This window comes from Carassius carassius, chromosome 41 (assembly GCF_963082965.1).
Source record: "Carassius carassius chromosome 41, fCarCar2.1, whole genome shotgun sequence".
NCBI lineage: Eukaryota > Metazoa > Chordata > Actinopteri > Cypriniformes > Cyprinidae > Carassius > Carassius carassius.
The window spans coordinates 22,940,329-22,957,107 of NC_081795.1; the positions used below are offsets into that span (position 1 = coordinate 22,940,329).

Here is a 16,779-nt window from a genome sequence, read left to right on the forward strand (position 1 = left end):
TTCAAAGAAAAAATATCAAATTCAAACAAAATTTGAAAAGCAATGCAGAGAATTCTGCCGTTAACCATTTAACAGGTTTGTACTGTAGCATTTTCAGTTTTTATTGTTAAAATCAGTAATTTTTTACAGTGTTGTTACACAACTGAGAGACTGTAAAAACTGACCACATCTCTTCTACCACAAATGTTTGACTGTTGCCACTGATTTTTATTTTTAGTAAATCATGAAAGATTGGAAAGTCATGTAAAATTATGTAAAGAGTGTGATGTTTATTTATTTGTTTTTTAAACTCACATTTTCTAAAAAAAAAAAAAAAAATTATATATATATATATATATATATATATAGCTTTCCTTAACTAGAAATATTCTTATGTATTGCATGTTAGAAATAGTAAATGTCTTGCTTTGTTTAGCTTAGTTTGTTTTATACAAGGCCCCCTTGGAGTTAATATAATGAAGCTAATATTGAGATTTATTACAACTTTGTTTTGTGCAAAATAGGTTGCACATCAGTGCCATCAAAAGCACTTCAAATGTTTTATCTAATGGAGAAGCCATAAAAATACCACAAACTTGTGTTTTTGAAGACTGTAATGAGTCACACTCACTGCTTTAACAGTAAGCAGCTTTTTGCTAACTGCTAAGATCTCCATCATTACACACATCTTTATTGCACCAAAATACTTCCTCTGAAAGCCTAATGTCCATTAATGAGGACACTTTTCTAATAAGGATGTAAAGTTGAGAGGAAATGCTGGTGCCCTGCGGGATTGTGGAGACACCACGGCTAACTTACAGCAGCATTAGGACTTAACAGAGAGGAAAGCTGGGTAATTTAATTGAAGCCCTTTAACTAGAACAAACATGCCTGTAGGCTATCACTAGAAGCAAGAGTTGTTTGGCTAGCAGAAGCTTTAGGAACGATATTAACACTGTTAATTAATACTTACAATTTAAAACACTGACCAGGTACTTTATCACAAAATGCAATGTGCTCGATTAGACTAACCATTTCCAATGTCACAAATGAACATGGAATAATGTCAGCAGCAGTTTTTTTTATTTATTTATCTGCTTCTTGAATATTTTATCATATTGGGAAGATTTAAAAAGGTCGAATCACCCCAAAATTGTAATTGTCATCATTTACTCACTCATGTCATTCCAGACCCACAAGACTTTCATCTTCAAAGCAGAAATGAATATGGTTTCAATGAAACCTTTCTGTCCCTCAATCTGAAGTCCATCTGTAGCTTTATTATTTTCAATAAAGCATCAAGATCTAAACCTCAGTTAATATGTAGTAAGTTGTTTTGTATGAAATAAAGTCAGACTGGTTTGTAATCAGTGAAGATTCTGCGATCTAGAGAGATCTGTTAGTGTTTAATGTTCTGTTTTATTATTTGTATTGTTTATTTACCTAACAATGAAGATGTTTGATCATAATAATTTAGAAAATTCCTGTAAATTAAGAGTGTTGTCCGCTTATTTAAATAAGTATATTTTCTTTACTTTAAGGTTTTTGTTTAGCAGCTGTTGCAGCAAGTCATTTGACTTTTTTATCATAAAAATGGATTTGTCATTGTATTAATAACAGGGTTTTTTTTATTTTAAATTTGATATACATTTGTTTGTAATTTAATAAAACAGAAGAAACACTGTATATAAAAACAGTAATTTTCCTGTATAAAAAATTATTTGTAATTTAGAGTAATTTGTCTTTAATGTCATAATACTTAAAATAACTGCTGATTAGTTAATTTAGATATAATTTTATTTTAAATTAGAGTTTTGACTACAAATCAAAATAAAAGAAAACAACCGTTTTGTTTTTTTTACAGTGATAATTGGGTACAATTGAGATAATTTAGCACTGTAGCATACTATTGTTTGAAATGTTAATCCATTTAAAAATGACGTATTCAGTGCAGGAAATATCCTAGTGTACTGTGCAGTAAGCAGTGTGCTACTGTGGTATTTCATTCTGAACAAAGTCAATGTCTTTGTAGATTTGAGTTTGGATTAGTCATTGAGTTTGGATTATTGTCCATTTAAAATTCTAAAAAATGAAAATGTATTTCTTTTATTGTTGTTTATAAAAGTTGGTGCCCTTAATCTTTGTCCAGAAAGAAAAAAATTATAATAATTTTGTTTTGTTTAGGCCATATACAAGCAGATAAAATGCCTTAGCGTTCCTTTAAAAAATTAAGCCATCACAACAGCAGCAAGGCTGATTTACAACTTTATTTACTGTTGTTTTGCTGTAGGGTCCTGCCTCTGAAAGGAACGGCTGAACTCTGGATGAGGAGCTGAGAGATCATTATTATTTCAGTGCCACTGTGGCAGCCAGTCTTTCTACAGAGTAAAAGAGAAATGAACAAATAAGAATAAAAATAAGTTTTGAAAAATAAACACTGTACTTCTATACCTGTGCTATGCGAGTTAGAAAAACTAATAACAATTTCATAGTAAATATTGCAGATAATGTGGCCTTTTTGTAGCTGTTTGGCTGTTTTATCAAATCAGAAATGTCAAGTAAATTTTAAGTCATTTCAATTTTATTTGTATAGCACTTTTCACAATGCCATTAATTCAAGGCAGCTATACAGAAAATTGTGATTCTAAAGTTTATAATTTATAATTTATTTTGTCTTTATGCACCAAAGTCACATTTAGCAGATCGCTGGGTTTACATTTGACATTTTGAGACGATCAAGCAGTTGAGATTTAGTGGCTTTTCATGAGATGATAAGATAACGTTGGATTTACTTAAAAACTGTTTAAAAAATGAGTGTGAAATGACAGTGTTTTGCAGGTTAATAATTGCATTAACACTTCTGACATGACTTGATCAGAACTCTTAATATGAATATACAGGGTCAAAGAGCCCAAACAAATGGGATCACCATTCACCATTATGGCAACTTTAAAACTATCACAGCTGTAAACGACTAAAATTTCTCACAGTGGCACAGTTAAAGACAACTTTATAATGTGAATTCACATCAAAACAAGAGCAGTAAATTACTGTGATGTTAGCATCATTCTGCTGTTCAATGGCAGTCATTTGAAAGAAAATTACCCAGCATACATTCATTTCACAGCTAATTTCTGTCTACAGTAATTTTATTGTAAAAAAAATATTTAATCCTGTAAATTCCTGGCATTTATTACGGTGTTATGAGAGAGAGAGAGAGAGAGAGAGAGAGAGAGAGAGAGAGAGAGAAAGAGAGAGATTACCTGCATCTGATACAGCATTCATTTTTCAGCTCAATCTCATATTCACAATAAAACATTAGCTTCACATCGGATGGTTCTTGTTCTCTAGGTCATACATTTAAAATCCTTTAATGCATGGTAAACCATTGATTATCTGTTAAATTTCTCATGGGAGGAAAGACCTCTCAGCCAATCAGATTTGAGAACCAGAAAGAACTGTTGTAAAAACGTATATATCCAAAATTATAAACTGAGCTGTGCAGTAATATACTGTAAGAAATGCCAGGAATCAACAGGATTAAAGAATATGATTTTACTATAAATTACTGTAGACAGAAATTTGCTATGAAATCAATTCATGCTGGGTCATTTCCTTACAAATGACCGTGAATGAACAGCAGAATAACGCTAACATCACAGTAATTTACTGCTCTTGTTTTACTGTGAATTCTCATTATAAATTTGTTTTTAACTGTGATGAATAATATATATATATATATTTCTGAGAGTGCAATTAGATACAAGAGAAGTCCCACTGAAACTACTTTGAAATTAATGCAATTTTTAACCTGGAATATACTGTATGTACATGGGTAATACACACACACACACAATGTGTATTAACAAGCCTAATTACTATATTCTGATGTGTATCATTGTCATGGTTACATGATGTGATAAATTTTAAATTTTGTCAACCCCTAAGCAGTTTGAGGAGTCAGTTGAAAGTCATGACATAAACACATTATGCAGAGGACATAAAAGCTTAAGTTACCCAATATACAAGCCAAAAACAACTGTGGCGAGGAACGAAAAACTACCAAAAACCAGTTAACACCACAGAGACAAGTTCTCCTCTGGGTATGAGGGCATGGCTGATTTACTGATATGATAATTCAAAATTTCTGATGATATTTAAGGAAATCGCCCATACAAAACCTTGAAAAACAGAAATGAGGGCACTTGGAGCATTCAGATTGGGGTTTTTTCTTTAGGGGTTCTGCTCCAGCCAAGCAACTGCCATTGGTTTACAGAGCCTAAGGCTGTCACAGAGACAAGTGCGATTTCTCAAGACCCCTGTTTCAGTGATGTCTGTCAGGTGATAGGGACATTTTATGCATGTTATCTTTTGATAACAAATTGCTAACAGCTCATTTAAATAACTGCATCTTAGCAAAACTTTATTTATATTAACATCTTATGTTACTCTTTTTTTCTACAGAGTGTTCAAGAAGGCAAGTCCAAATGGGAAGGTAACATTGCAATATTTTTTCCCCTTCTTCGTGTCTGCAATAATGTTTTAATTCTGATACTGCAAATGTTTTTCTGTCAGCAAGTGCAGCACTGCCTGTTATGAAATGTTTATGATTGAGTAACCACAAATATTGGGCAACAGAGTACCTCTTGTTCCAAAATCTGATTTGATGCTTGCGACATGGTTAGCCAGACGGATGGGTCCCAGCTCGCAATGTTTGTGCGGTTAGCATATAGCCACAAATCTATATGTATCATTAGCAGGGAGTCCTGTGGTGCGCCGCGACAGTCCTTGAGCAGGAAGCGGGCGTGGGGCGAATATGAAAGAGGGGCATGTGACTCAGCACCCAGCCTTCTGCAAGGATCGGCACAACACAACCATTACAGAAACATGAAATCATATGGGAAAATTCAGCAATGGGTTTTGATGGAAAATGCACTTTTAAAGACAAATTAGTGCTCGTAACTTAAAACATAAAACATTAATTTTGCTGGGGTTAATAAAAGATAATTATAAAACTTAACATGCACAATGGTGCAAATGGACATTTTAGCTTAGTCCAAATTGTTCAGTTCTTGAATTGTTTTGTGTATTGTGCTAATACTATAATTTTGTGATTGCCTTTTCAGTTAACTGTGTACCTTGGTAAGAGGGATTTCGTCGACCACGTGGATCTTGTGGAGCCTGTCGGTAGGCAATAAGAGACACAATCTTAACTTACAGTTGCACTTTATGTACAGCAATTATGTTACATTGTAATTTCATTGTAATTAATGTCATAAATATGTATGTGTACTTTGTAATTACGCAATAAAGCTGCTTGCAAATACAACTGATTCAAATGACTAATTTACTAATGTAAATTATTAAACTTACCTAACACAGACACTCTAATGTCTTACTACATTTATTGTCTGCAAAATTATTCATCAAAAACACATTTTATCATTTCTCTTTTTAAATAGAGTTTGATGTTTTGGATTAAGAATTAAAGTAATAATATAAAAAATCTTTTCACAGGTATAAAGATGACTATAATGTATTTTTTTGCTCTTTCAGATGGTGTGGTTTTAATTGATCCAGAGTACCTAAAAGAGAGAAAAGGTGAGATTCTTCTTCTTCTTTTTAAGTGCCATGATATAGCAATAACCAAGCTGTGATTCTGCTGAAGTTCTCTGCCTCACAGATTTTTCTCCACAGTAATTTCACTTGTCTCCTCTAATAGTTTCAGACGAGATCTCAGTGGTCAGATTAGAGCGATACCAGCAATTATAAATCATATATCTCAATATGAACTCAATCCTCACTCGTTACATCCATCTCCAAGATTAATATCTGAGCTGTGCTTTCCACATTAATTTTATAGCTCTGTACACTTACTGTATGCCAATAATCATCCCATTTGTTGCTGGTTTTCTTCTTTTAGAAACAGGGAGTACAATGTTGACTGTTGATCCATTAACCATACAGTTACAGAGAAGTTTGATTTTATTCTTCCTCAGTTTTTGTGACACTGACGTGTGCCTTCCGCTATGGAAGGGAGGACTTGGATGTTCTTGGCTTGACGTTTCGTAAAGACCTCTTTGTGGCCAACATCCAGGCATTTCCCCCTGTGCCTGAAGAGAAAAAGAGCTTGACACGTCTACAAGAGCGACTGATAAAGAAACTCGGAGAACATGCTTACCCCTTCACCTTCGAGGTGTATCTTCTTTCTCATTTTCTTGACATAATGCCAACTATGTCATATTGGATTCAGTTCTAATTAAATTTGGTCCCTTTCTTATTTATATCTGTGCTACAACTGTAACCTCAAATGTAAATGTTGAACATTTTCTTACAGATTCCGCCGAATTTACCCTGTTCTGTCACGTTACAACCAGGGCCAGAGGATACAGGAAAGGTACATTTTCCTTCAAATAATGTTTCACGATGTTAGTTTTGATAGATATAAGCAAAAGGGCTTTGCAGAGTTTCACACTCCAGAGTAACATTTTCTTATTCTTATCTGCAAAGGCCTGCGGGGTTGACTTTGAAGTGAAAGTTTTCTGTGCAGAAAATGTTGAAGAAAAAATCCACAAAAGGTACAGCCTTTCACAATGGCACCCAACTGAATAACTGACAAAGCAACACAAGTGACATTACCTTTCTTTTGAGCAGTTTTGCAACATTCTCGGAATGTGGCTTTGGAAAATATGGACACAGTAATATGCACACTAACACACAGTAATTTATTTATTATTAGTTTGTTTCTGCACGTACTGTTTGCTATTACTGTTTTAATACTCACTATTAAAGTTTTAATCAATTCAAATTGGCCTGACAACCACTCACAACATAGATTTAATAAAAGTCAGTAAATATCACAAATTATAATATGTATGTGCCATTAACTGCCATTCTACAGGAATTCAGTGCGTCTTGTCATCAGAAAAGTGCAGTATGCTCCAGAGAAGCCGGGCCCACAGCCGATGGCTGAAACCACAAGACAGTTTCTCATGTCAGATAAACCTTTACACCTGGAGGCTTCACTTGACAAAGAGGTAGGGATGTCTGGTTATTCAGCTGGTCTGGATAAGATATCTGACAATTGAGGAAAGACAACATAGACAGAGAGAATTCTCCTAAGTAAACCAAGTTAATCCAATGACAACAAGTACATCTAGTGATGGAACCAGGGTATTACAACTGAAATCCTGCAGTCACAATGTAAGAGTGGTAGTAGATGCTACTACTACTACTAATAATTAATAATAAACATACTTTTTAAAATTTCTCTTCATTTTTTATATTTTCTAATGACCCTATGAAAACTCAGAAACAGATATTATTGAAGCTTTAAACAAAAAATATTAATAAAACTATTCTAATAAGAAATTTGGCATGAATGCATAATCAATCTATAATATGTATCACATTCACAAAATCAGGAATCAGAAAATTAATTAGATTTATTTAATTACAGTTAGACCTGGGACCTCAGAATGCCATTAAGTTCTTTTGCCATGTTATTAAATGTAATGTCTGTTTATTGTTAAATATTTTATATATTTGTTTTATATGTTTTGTTCGTGGACAGATCCCAGGTGTGTGTGTATAATATATATATGTGTGTGTGTGTGTGTGTGTGTATATATATATACACACACACACACACACACACACACACACACACACACCTGGGATCTGTCCCTGGACAAAACAGAAAAAATAGTTAAATAATACTTTCTTCAGAAACACATACCGTACAGGGTACAGTTATTTTATGACCTCTGCTGCCATTAACTCTTGTTGTTTGAATGATGCTGATATTAACTTAATTAACTGTTTAATGCCTTTCAGATTTACTATCATGGTGAACCAATCAGTGTCAACGTCCATGTCACAAACAACACAAACAAGACAGTAAAAAAAATCAAGATTTCAGGTCATTCAGTTATTCACAGAGGACAGACTTTGTATTTACACTAGTGTGTAGTTAAGAAACAATAACACTTGTTTCTGTTATTGCAGTGCGACAATATGCTGATATCTGCCTCTTCAACACTGCCCAGTACAAGTGTCCCGTGGCCACAGAGGAAACAGAGTAAGTCCTCTGCGAACTGAACACTCAGCTACTGTACGAGAACACAACTTTACATCCCATTAATTACTCTCTGCTTTGTTCCTGTTCTAGTGATATCGTGGCCCCCAGTGCGACATTTTGTAAAGTATACACTCTCACACCTTTCCTCGCGAATAACCGAGAGAAACGTGGCTTGGCTCTGGATGGCAAACTCAAACATGAAGACACAAATTTAGCCTCAAGTACATTGTAAGTACAGTCTCTCATTTGAAAGTGGATTGTGTTTCTTCTAAGTTTTATTAACTCTCCTCTCTATGGCATTGTTTCTTTAAAGGTTAAGAGAGGTGGCCAATAAGGAAATTCTGGGCATCATTGTTTCTTATAAGGTGAAAGCGAAGCTGGTGGTGTCTCGCGGAGGGTACGTTTGCATTTTGCTCATCGTGTGTGGCGTGTGATGCTGGAATGAACTTTACAATAAGATTAAACAAATGTCTTCATAGCACTTTGCAACACTTTCTGACTCCCAACTTGTCACACACTGGTCAGGACCCCTTGGCATCACTTTGTAATGCACAGGGTACGGTACATATTTAGCACTACTTTTTGATATGCAGGGTACTCCATTGCTTACAGTTGTTTGCCTTATGCATCAGATCAAGACACATTTAATGATTTTCATGCATTTGTAAAAATAGAAATTATTTTGTCTACATTTATACATTCATAGATATTTTAAGCTCCTAACCTCTAAAGCTACTCACTTCTCAACATTATAAAACACATAACAGGACAATAAAAGTACAGTCGCAAGTATTTACTGCAAAAACTAACCAAAGATCAGTGTAAAAGTATCACAAACAAGTCATGTTGCCTTTCAAGTCTTCTGAAAAACAAGATGTAACACAAAAGACTTTAATAATTCTGAAAGTAGTTGTATCTGCATGTTATATCCTGTGTTTTAGATTGACAGGTGTTTGGGTTTTGGGGCAGGGGTTGGATTATGTGCTCATAAATGTCTTAATAGTGTAATGTAATGCCTGTGGCTGTTTAAAATGAAAATCATGCCAGTGGTGTGCAGTGGTGTTCTGAAATGAGGAGGCAAAGTTCTCAGTCTTTTTTTTTTGATCAATTGTAAATTCATGTCCTACAGAAGTCACATTTTCTTTTTTTTCACAGCTATATTTAAAAAAGAAAAAACTAACTAAATTCTAATTTATATTGTATTTTTACATAAAAAATGTAAACAATATTTTATTTATTAAAGCCAAGTATGAATCTCATCAAGTTAGTGTTTTAAAGCATTTTTCATTTATTCCAAAACAATAACTCAAGACATTAATAGTTTAAGCAATATATTTTATATGTTCTTTTTCATATTCCTTTTAATAGGGGGAAGTCATGGCCTAATGCAGGGGTAGGCAAGTTCGGTCCTAGAAAGCCGCAGACCTGCAGAGTTCAGTTTCAACCTTAATCCAACACACCTGAACACGCTTATCAATCCACTCAGGATTACTAAAGTACAGGCAGGTGAGGTTTTTTTTCAGGGTTGGAGCTGAACTGTGCAGGACTGCGGCTCTCTAGGACTGAACTTGCCTACCCCTGGCCTAATGGTTAAGAGAATAGGACCTGTAACCCAAAGGTTGTGGGTTTGAGTCTCATGCTGGCAGGGATTGTAGTTGGGGGGAGTGAATGTACAGTGCTCTTTTTCACCTTCAATACCATGACTGAGGTGCCCTTGATCAAGAACCCCCAACTGCTCCCCGGGTGCTGCAGCCCACTGCTCTGTGGATGTGCAAAATGATTAGCCATTATATAATTTTATTATGACATGTCCTTCGCATCAGAATATTGATAGCAAAGGTTTACCCTGGCCTGCACATTTTAAAAATTGATGCTAAAGTGGTACCCTTGTTGTTAAAAACTCACCTGACCAGGTGTCAATATGTGACAAGTTGTGAGTGAGAATGTGCTACAGACATGAAACCTTCACATGAAAACTTATTGAGGAGAGATGACGTATATATTTTTTCAAAGCATTTGAACTGTATGTATGGTGGACCATACATTTGGCAAAAAAAAAAAAAAAATTCCTAGCAACTGCATAGCAACATGCTATAAACATCCACAACTCCCTGGCATTGTAGAGTTTAGCAAAGGCAAGGACTGTTCAAAAATCCTTTAAAAATCAAAATCTAGTTATCATTATCATTATACCTAGTTAAAAGGGGAATTTTAGACTTCACAAATGTCTTAACGGGGTCAAAATGACCAGTATTGGATTTATTAGTTTTATTAAAAGAAAAAATTCTGGGTTCATCTTTATTCTGGGTTTATCTCTCAACAGTGTAAAGAAAGATTTTTACTGCAGACAAATATTGTTTATGTTATGTTTAGTTGTTCACTTCCCATGTACAATAAATGAACTCTTGAATTTAATATAAATGATTATTTGTGTGGTAATGTTAGAAATTTTAAACATTTTAACTGTTTATATAATGAGAGACTGGTACCAGTCAAAAATGTGGACACAAATGGTCTTTTGGATCATGACAAACTTGCATTCTGTTGTGCTTGACTTTTGGGATAAAGATAGACAGATAGGTAGTTAGACAGATGAATTTGACCCTCTTTAGTCATTCTAGGGTTACTTTGAAATGACTTTGCTAAATCAAAATGAAATGCTTATTATTGCAAGTGTCATGTTTTATTTTTTATTTTTCCCAGGCTGCTTGGAGATCTTGCCTCAAGGTAGTGTCATCTTTATGTTTATTCCTACCAGAAATTATCCTGTTTTTATTGTGTGCAAATGTTTGACACCCTCCCCCTGAAACCAGATTAAAGCTGCTCCATAGTGAATTTCATTGACAAGGACTGACCATATATTAAAGAGTCTGTCTCACATGGCCGACTCCAGCCAATTGTGCACATTAGAGATTCTTATAAGTAGCCAAGCTTTTGACTAGAAGCACAGACAGGCTCAGACACTTGATAAGATACCATGAATTACTGAACCATTTGTGCTGATGCTTTTAGGCCAGTGGTTCCAGCACTCTGTTAGCATCTCATGAGTGATGGGATTGAGTTTATTTGGTTACCATGCTTCTTGGATGCCTTACTCTCATGATTTGCATTTCCCTCTTCAGTGATGTTGCTGTTGAGCTCCCCTTTACATTAATGCATCCCAAACCATTGGAGGAATCGATTTACAGAGATGGTATGTGCTAGATTGCCTTTTTATCTGCTTACATATTGCTCTGGGTAACTAGTTTAAAGCCAGGATTTATTTTTAGCGTGAGATCAGTTACAGCACCTATAACATAGACTTTCCCTTATACATATTGAATATTATATATATATATATCAGGTCTGGGCAAGTTAATGCGTTATTATCGCGTTAACGTGTTACCGTATTTTTCGGACTATAAGTTGCACCTGAATATAAGTCGCATCAGTCCAATAATACGTCATGATGAGGAAAAAAACATATATAAGTCGCACTGGACTATAAGTCGCATTTATTTAGAACTAAGATCCAAGAGATAACATTACCGTTTACAGCCACCAGAGGGCGCTCTATGTTTTCACTGTAGACTACAGGAGCAGTGAGCAGCATAAGAGTGCCCTCTCGCAGCTGTAGACGGTAATGTTTTCTCTTGGTTAATTTCTCTCGGTTCGTGTCAAATTAATTTTGATAAATAAGTCGCACCTGACTATAAGTCGCAGGACCAGCCAAACTATGAAAAAAAGTGTGACTTATAGTCCGGAAAATACGGTAATTTATTAATGCCGACAATTATTTTATCGCACTTTAATGCAGTTTTTTATTATTATGAAAGTCCGTTGCTCACTGGCTCTCAATACAAATAAAGACAAAATCATGGGTCACAGGAGGGGATGCTCCCGATCAAATTATTTAGGCTAAGCATCAACATTCACAAACCAATGTCCACAGTTTTTTTACTTTAAACAAAGAAGAATGCAACAATCTCGAAATCATGACTTTATAAGTTGGAAATAGGAAGTTTCCGATAGCACGTGAAGACTGCAGAGAAGCGCTCTTCCTCAACACAGTGGAGTGAATTGTTTTGTTAACTTTGTGGTTAATTATTTTCAGTCGCATGGGATGTGGTAACACACGTCCCTCTCACAATATATTGCTTTACAGATCTATCACTTTTGCCACTCAGAGAGCAATCATGCTGCACTTATCAGAAGATCTGCAGTCTGGTGCAGTTAGCGCAGTTATTAGTTTTTCTATAATAAACTATAAAATATTTTCTATAAAAACTTTAATGTCCAGCAGTGACAGGTGGCTTGTATTGTATTTAATTTAATTACATTAATGTTATAAGTTGAAATTTAGGCTACAATGTCTGCTATGTCAAAGGAACACTGCTGTAAAAAGTCCATGTTTGTTTAAAGTGTTTGCAAACCTAATTTTTAAAACCTACTTTTAAATGAAAAAAAGGCACAATACACTACTTTTGAATGCATTATTAGTTTTGTTCAAAACAAACAATATTTTTGATTAATCACGATTAAAAACATTTAATCGTTGCCCAGCACTAATATATATATATATATATATATATATATATATATATATATATATATATATACAGAAGGAATTCAGTACTGAGAGGTTAGTACTGTCACTGTCAGTACTGAATTCCTTGTGTACAAATATGTACAGAACAGTCAAAAGCTAAAAGCTGACAAATAATGTTTTGTGGTTGTTTGATTGCAACTAAAATCTCACCCACTGCCAGCTATTCAAAGAAATTACAAAATAATGACTGTTTTGATGAATGAAAACATTTTTGTGTAGACACCTTTGTAAAAGGGGTTCTTTAAGTGGAAAATTATGCCCATTACCTACAGAGTGCCTATCAATATTCTTTCTGCAACCTTATTGTTTTAGCTTCAGAAAATGATGCCCCCATTGACACAAACCTCATTGAATTTGACACAAAGTAAGTGAAAGTCTTTCCATTGTGTAATTTGATTTTAACCTACTAAACTGCTTTGAGCCTTGTGGTAATATAGTTATATATAATTATTATTTGTTTGTTTATGTATGTTTGTATGTATGCATGTACTTATGTATGTTTAATTCTTTTATGCTCAGCAGGGCTGCAAAAATACTGTACAGTAAACCAGTAATATTGTAAAAATGTTTTCTGATTGAATACTTTAAAAAGTCATTTATAAATGTGATGCAAAGCTGGATTTTCAGCAGACATTATTCATCTTTAGTGTCACATGATCCTTCAGAAAATGTTTTACATCACGGTTTTCAGCATCTCAGAACTGATAATGGTAAGAAATGTTTATTGGACACCGAATCGGCATATTAGAGTGATTACCGAAGGATCATGTTACACTGAAGACTGGAGTAATGATGCTGAAAATTCACTTTGTAGTGAAACCTATATAGGAATTGCAAGAAATGGTATGGTCCTAGTTCAGATTCTATTCCACTAAAATTCACTTTGTTTGATTTTTGCCAAAGCTAATTAAAGGAAGAAAAATATTTCTGTAATTGTTTGTCCTCAGTGACGATGACATCATCTTTGAGGACTTTGCTCGACAACGCCTGATTGGGGCAAAAGATGACAAAGATGAAGACGAGGAGGGTGCCGATTCGCCCAAACTGAATGACAGATAGATATGCAGATTCCTGCAGAGTTTCCTGTGTTGTGACGATACAAGAGACCTTTTTGAGATAACCTGGAAAAATCGGACACCCTTTAACACACTCACAGTGGTGCAGTTGTTGTGTTCTTGTTCACATTTGTCTCTTCCATCCTGCAAGGGTGTACAGTAAAAACGTAAGTGTAGAAAATGTGAACTTGTCGTTGAAGCAATTAGAAGGTGAGATTTTAGTTGATAGGTCGGCCACTGAGTGCCTCGGATATTTGAGGCTCATTTAAGGTTGAGTCAATGGCTTCACATCATAGCTAAATCAAACGTCAGTGGTAGCATACCTTTGTTGTTCCTTTGTTTTATAGATTCTTCCTTTGATTAGAACAGAAGAAGAATTTAAGGACCGTGTCTTAGTATTGAACCATATTTAATGTATGGAATTAGTTATTTTAATGACTGTAAAAGGAACTGGATTTACTATGTTTATTATAAAAGCTGCCAAATTGAATCATCTTTGTAATGTCTCATGTCTCAACTGAGAGCTTTTTAATCAGTCATTGCAGAGTGAAAGTATTTTTTCTTTCCACTTTTTGAAAGAAATGATATCTCAAAGTTATCTTACCTAACAAAAGTTCTGAATACACTACTGATAAAAAGACTATATGACACAATGAACAACAATGCCTTTTTTCTCTCAACAATCTTCAACTGTGTGAAAACATTTAATTATAAACAATGTCTATATATAGGGGACTATATATTGCTATATGATATTTTTACATAAGTGAAGCTTCTCAAACAAATCACCTGTGAATAGTCTACAAACTACAAACTTTCTAGTTACACTATCCTGAATAAAGTATATGTATGCTTAAATCTGTCTCTTCTGTGGAACAGAAAAGAACTTTTGAAGAATGTGCTGGTATTTTTCCATTGCAATCACAATTAATTGAGAGCTTTCAAGATTCAGTAAGGATTTTAAAGCTCCGGGGTATCATGAAAAATCCCTTTATCTTGTGCCATGTGCACACTGCATGAAATGTTCTGAATTAAAAGGGCTTGTGTGATTAAGAAATCAACATTTAAGTTGTTATTCATTAATAATCTGTCCAGTACCCTGGAACTTTATTTAATAATTAATTATTCGGTTTTTGTGAATAAGATCAGATGATTCAATGAAAAGATCAGACTCAAAAGAACAACTTGTTAAATTGAGAATCAGTTGAACTGTTTCTCTAACAGTTCAAGCTCAACTGTTTACTTCTGTCCTCTTTTTAAAGCTGCTTTATGGCAGAATTTTGTTTGCATTATCGAAACACTATTTTATGGAGCCCCACACATGGCATGCAGGAAAAAAATATTAGGCTAAATCATGTGCACCATCTACTATTTAGTTCCCTCGATTTATAAATTGAGCACAAGATTTAATAATTAGTTCCCTTGATTTGCTAAATTGTGCACACGATTTATAAATCGAGATTACGAATTAGTAAATTGTGCACATGATTTAGCAAATCAAGGAAACAAATTAGCAAATAGAGGGAACCCTTCTATGATCATTTCTAGATGTTTTTCTCCATATGATCATTTTTAAAGCTTGAAAGCTCCAGTCCGGCACATTCTTTCAATTTCTTTTGAGTTCCATGTAAGAAATGAAGTCATGCAGGTTTAGAAACAAAATAACAAAATAATAAATAACAGAATAAATGATGACAGAATTTAGATTTTTGGGCAAACTATTAATTTAGAGGAGTTTGGACAAGAAAAAAATTGTCCATAAAATATTTAGTCACATCCAGTAATTCTCTGAACTGGAGAGTTACCAAAACTAAAAGACACTTCATTGGAAATGTAGCTATTTATACATTGCAAATATTATGTGCTTTCTATATGAATGAGGCCTTGACTTACTGCATGAAACATCAACAATTTGTATGTTTTGTGAATGAAACATTTTGTAAAAAAAAAGCAAAGAAGAAAAAAACAAAAACAAAAAAAAAAACAGAATGATTACATGAAAATATATTGTTCAGTGAACTGATATAGCGTAATATAATTTTCATGTCTTTGATAACCACAATTATAAAATAAATAACTTGTCTATTGGCCTAAGGCAAGATGTGTCAATGATACTGTTGATTAATTGTAGGAAGAAATTACAATATATTAAATATACATTGTTGTATATATCAAGTCTTTGTTTCTTCTTTATATTCTATTTATTTACATTTATTTTACAGCAAGTGATACAAATTAGGTACAATGAACAATTCAAATGAAGACTTTGAACTATTTGAACACTTTGTGGTTAGAAACATCAATACCCACATAGCAACATTGTGTCAGCCCAGATCGGGCCCACATCTGGCACCCATTGAAAGATGATCTGGCCCACATGCAACATGGAATGATGGCCCTTGGGTGGACCGCTCCTGTTTGCCAGATTTGAGCCACAAGCAGGCCATAGCAATGCCACATGTCAGCCAAGAGTAAAGATATTAACCAGAACTGGACCTTATCTGAGCCACAAAATCTGTGTATATTAAATATGAAGTTATTTTAGCCTTAATAAGCCTGTTAACAAGCAGAATCACTGAAGGTAAGAAGAGAACAGAAAAAGAGATGAGCAGAAAAACACGAACTACAACTGACTTCAGCCACAACCTTAGATGAAATCAACTGAAGATAAAAGAAGACATTAAATCTCTCAAGATCTCAGCAGAGGAGGATTAAACAACTCCAGACTGACTTTATTTATGTTAGACATCTACAAAAGTTTTTATTGAGAATTAACAGAGGTTTAACTCTAATGTGTTTCACCATAACAGTGATTAGTGTTTTCATTAGTTGGGCTCTTAACTCTTGTTATATATTTTGTCTTTTTTTTGGCCGTTGTGACAGTGTGTTTGTTAAACACATTTGCAGCATCAAAGAAAGCTAGAGTGACATGATCTTAGGTGATGGCTGTTATCTGTTGATGGTTTTATAATCATCATGAAATACACTCATTCACTGATGTTTTTTAACAATTATGTTGCTCCAATGATACATTCATATTACAAACCCTGTGTATCAGCTGCATGAGATCCAGCAGT

At 34.2% G+C, this 16,779-nt stretch overlaps 1 protein-coding gene across 1 annotated transcript in view; it reads left to right on the forward strand.

The window, feature by feature from the left end:
* The window catches only part of LOC132122974 (beta-arrestin-1-like), a 29,192-nt gene extending 13,968 nt beyond the window's left edge, over positions 1–15,224 (forward strand). Inside the window, exons 2-16 of the mRNA XM_059533513.1 lie at positions 4,444–4,474; positions 5,106–5,166; positions 5,536–5,580; positions 5,979–6,175; positions 6,317–6,376; positions 6,490–6,557; positions 6,881–7,016; positions 7,816–7,900; positions 7,987–8,059; positions 8,150–8,287; positions 8,373–8,456; positions 10,763–10,786; positions 11,182–11,252; positions 12,960–13,011; positions 13,595–15,224. Of these exons, the coding sequence (XP_059389496.1) occupies positions 4,444–4,474; positions 5,106–5,166; positions 5,536–5,580; positions 5,979–6,175; positions 6,317–6,376; positions 6,490–6,557; positions 6,881–7,016; positions 7,816–7,900; positions 7,987–8,059; positions 8,150–8,287; positions 8,373–8,456; positions 10,763–10,786; positions 11,182–11,252; positions 12,960–13,011; positions 13,595–13,706 (1,237 nt within the window). The 3' untranslated portion in view covers positions 13,707–15,224. The remainder of the gene's footprint in view (positions 1–4,443; positions 4,475–5,105; positions 5,167–5,535; positions 5,581–5,978; positions 6,176–6,316; positions 6,377–6,489; positions 6,558–6,880; positions 7,017–7,815; positions 7,901–7,986; positions 8,060–8,149; positions 8,288–8,372; positions 8,457–10,762; positions 10,787–11,181; positions 11,253–12,959; positions 13,012–13,594) is intronic.
* Positions 15,225–16,779: the final 1,555 nt, after the last annotated feature.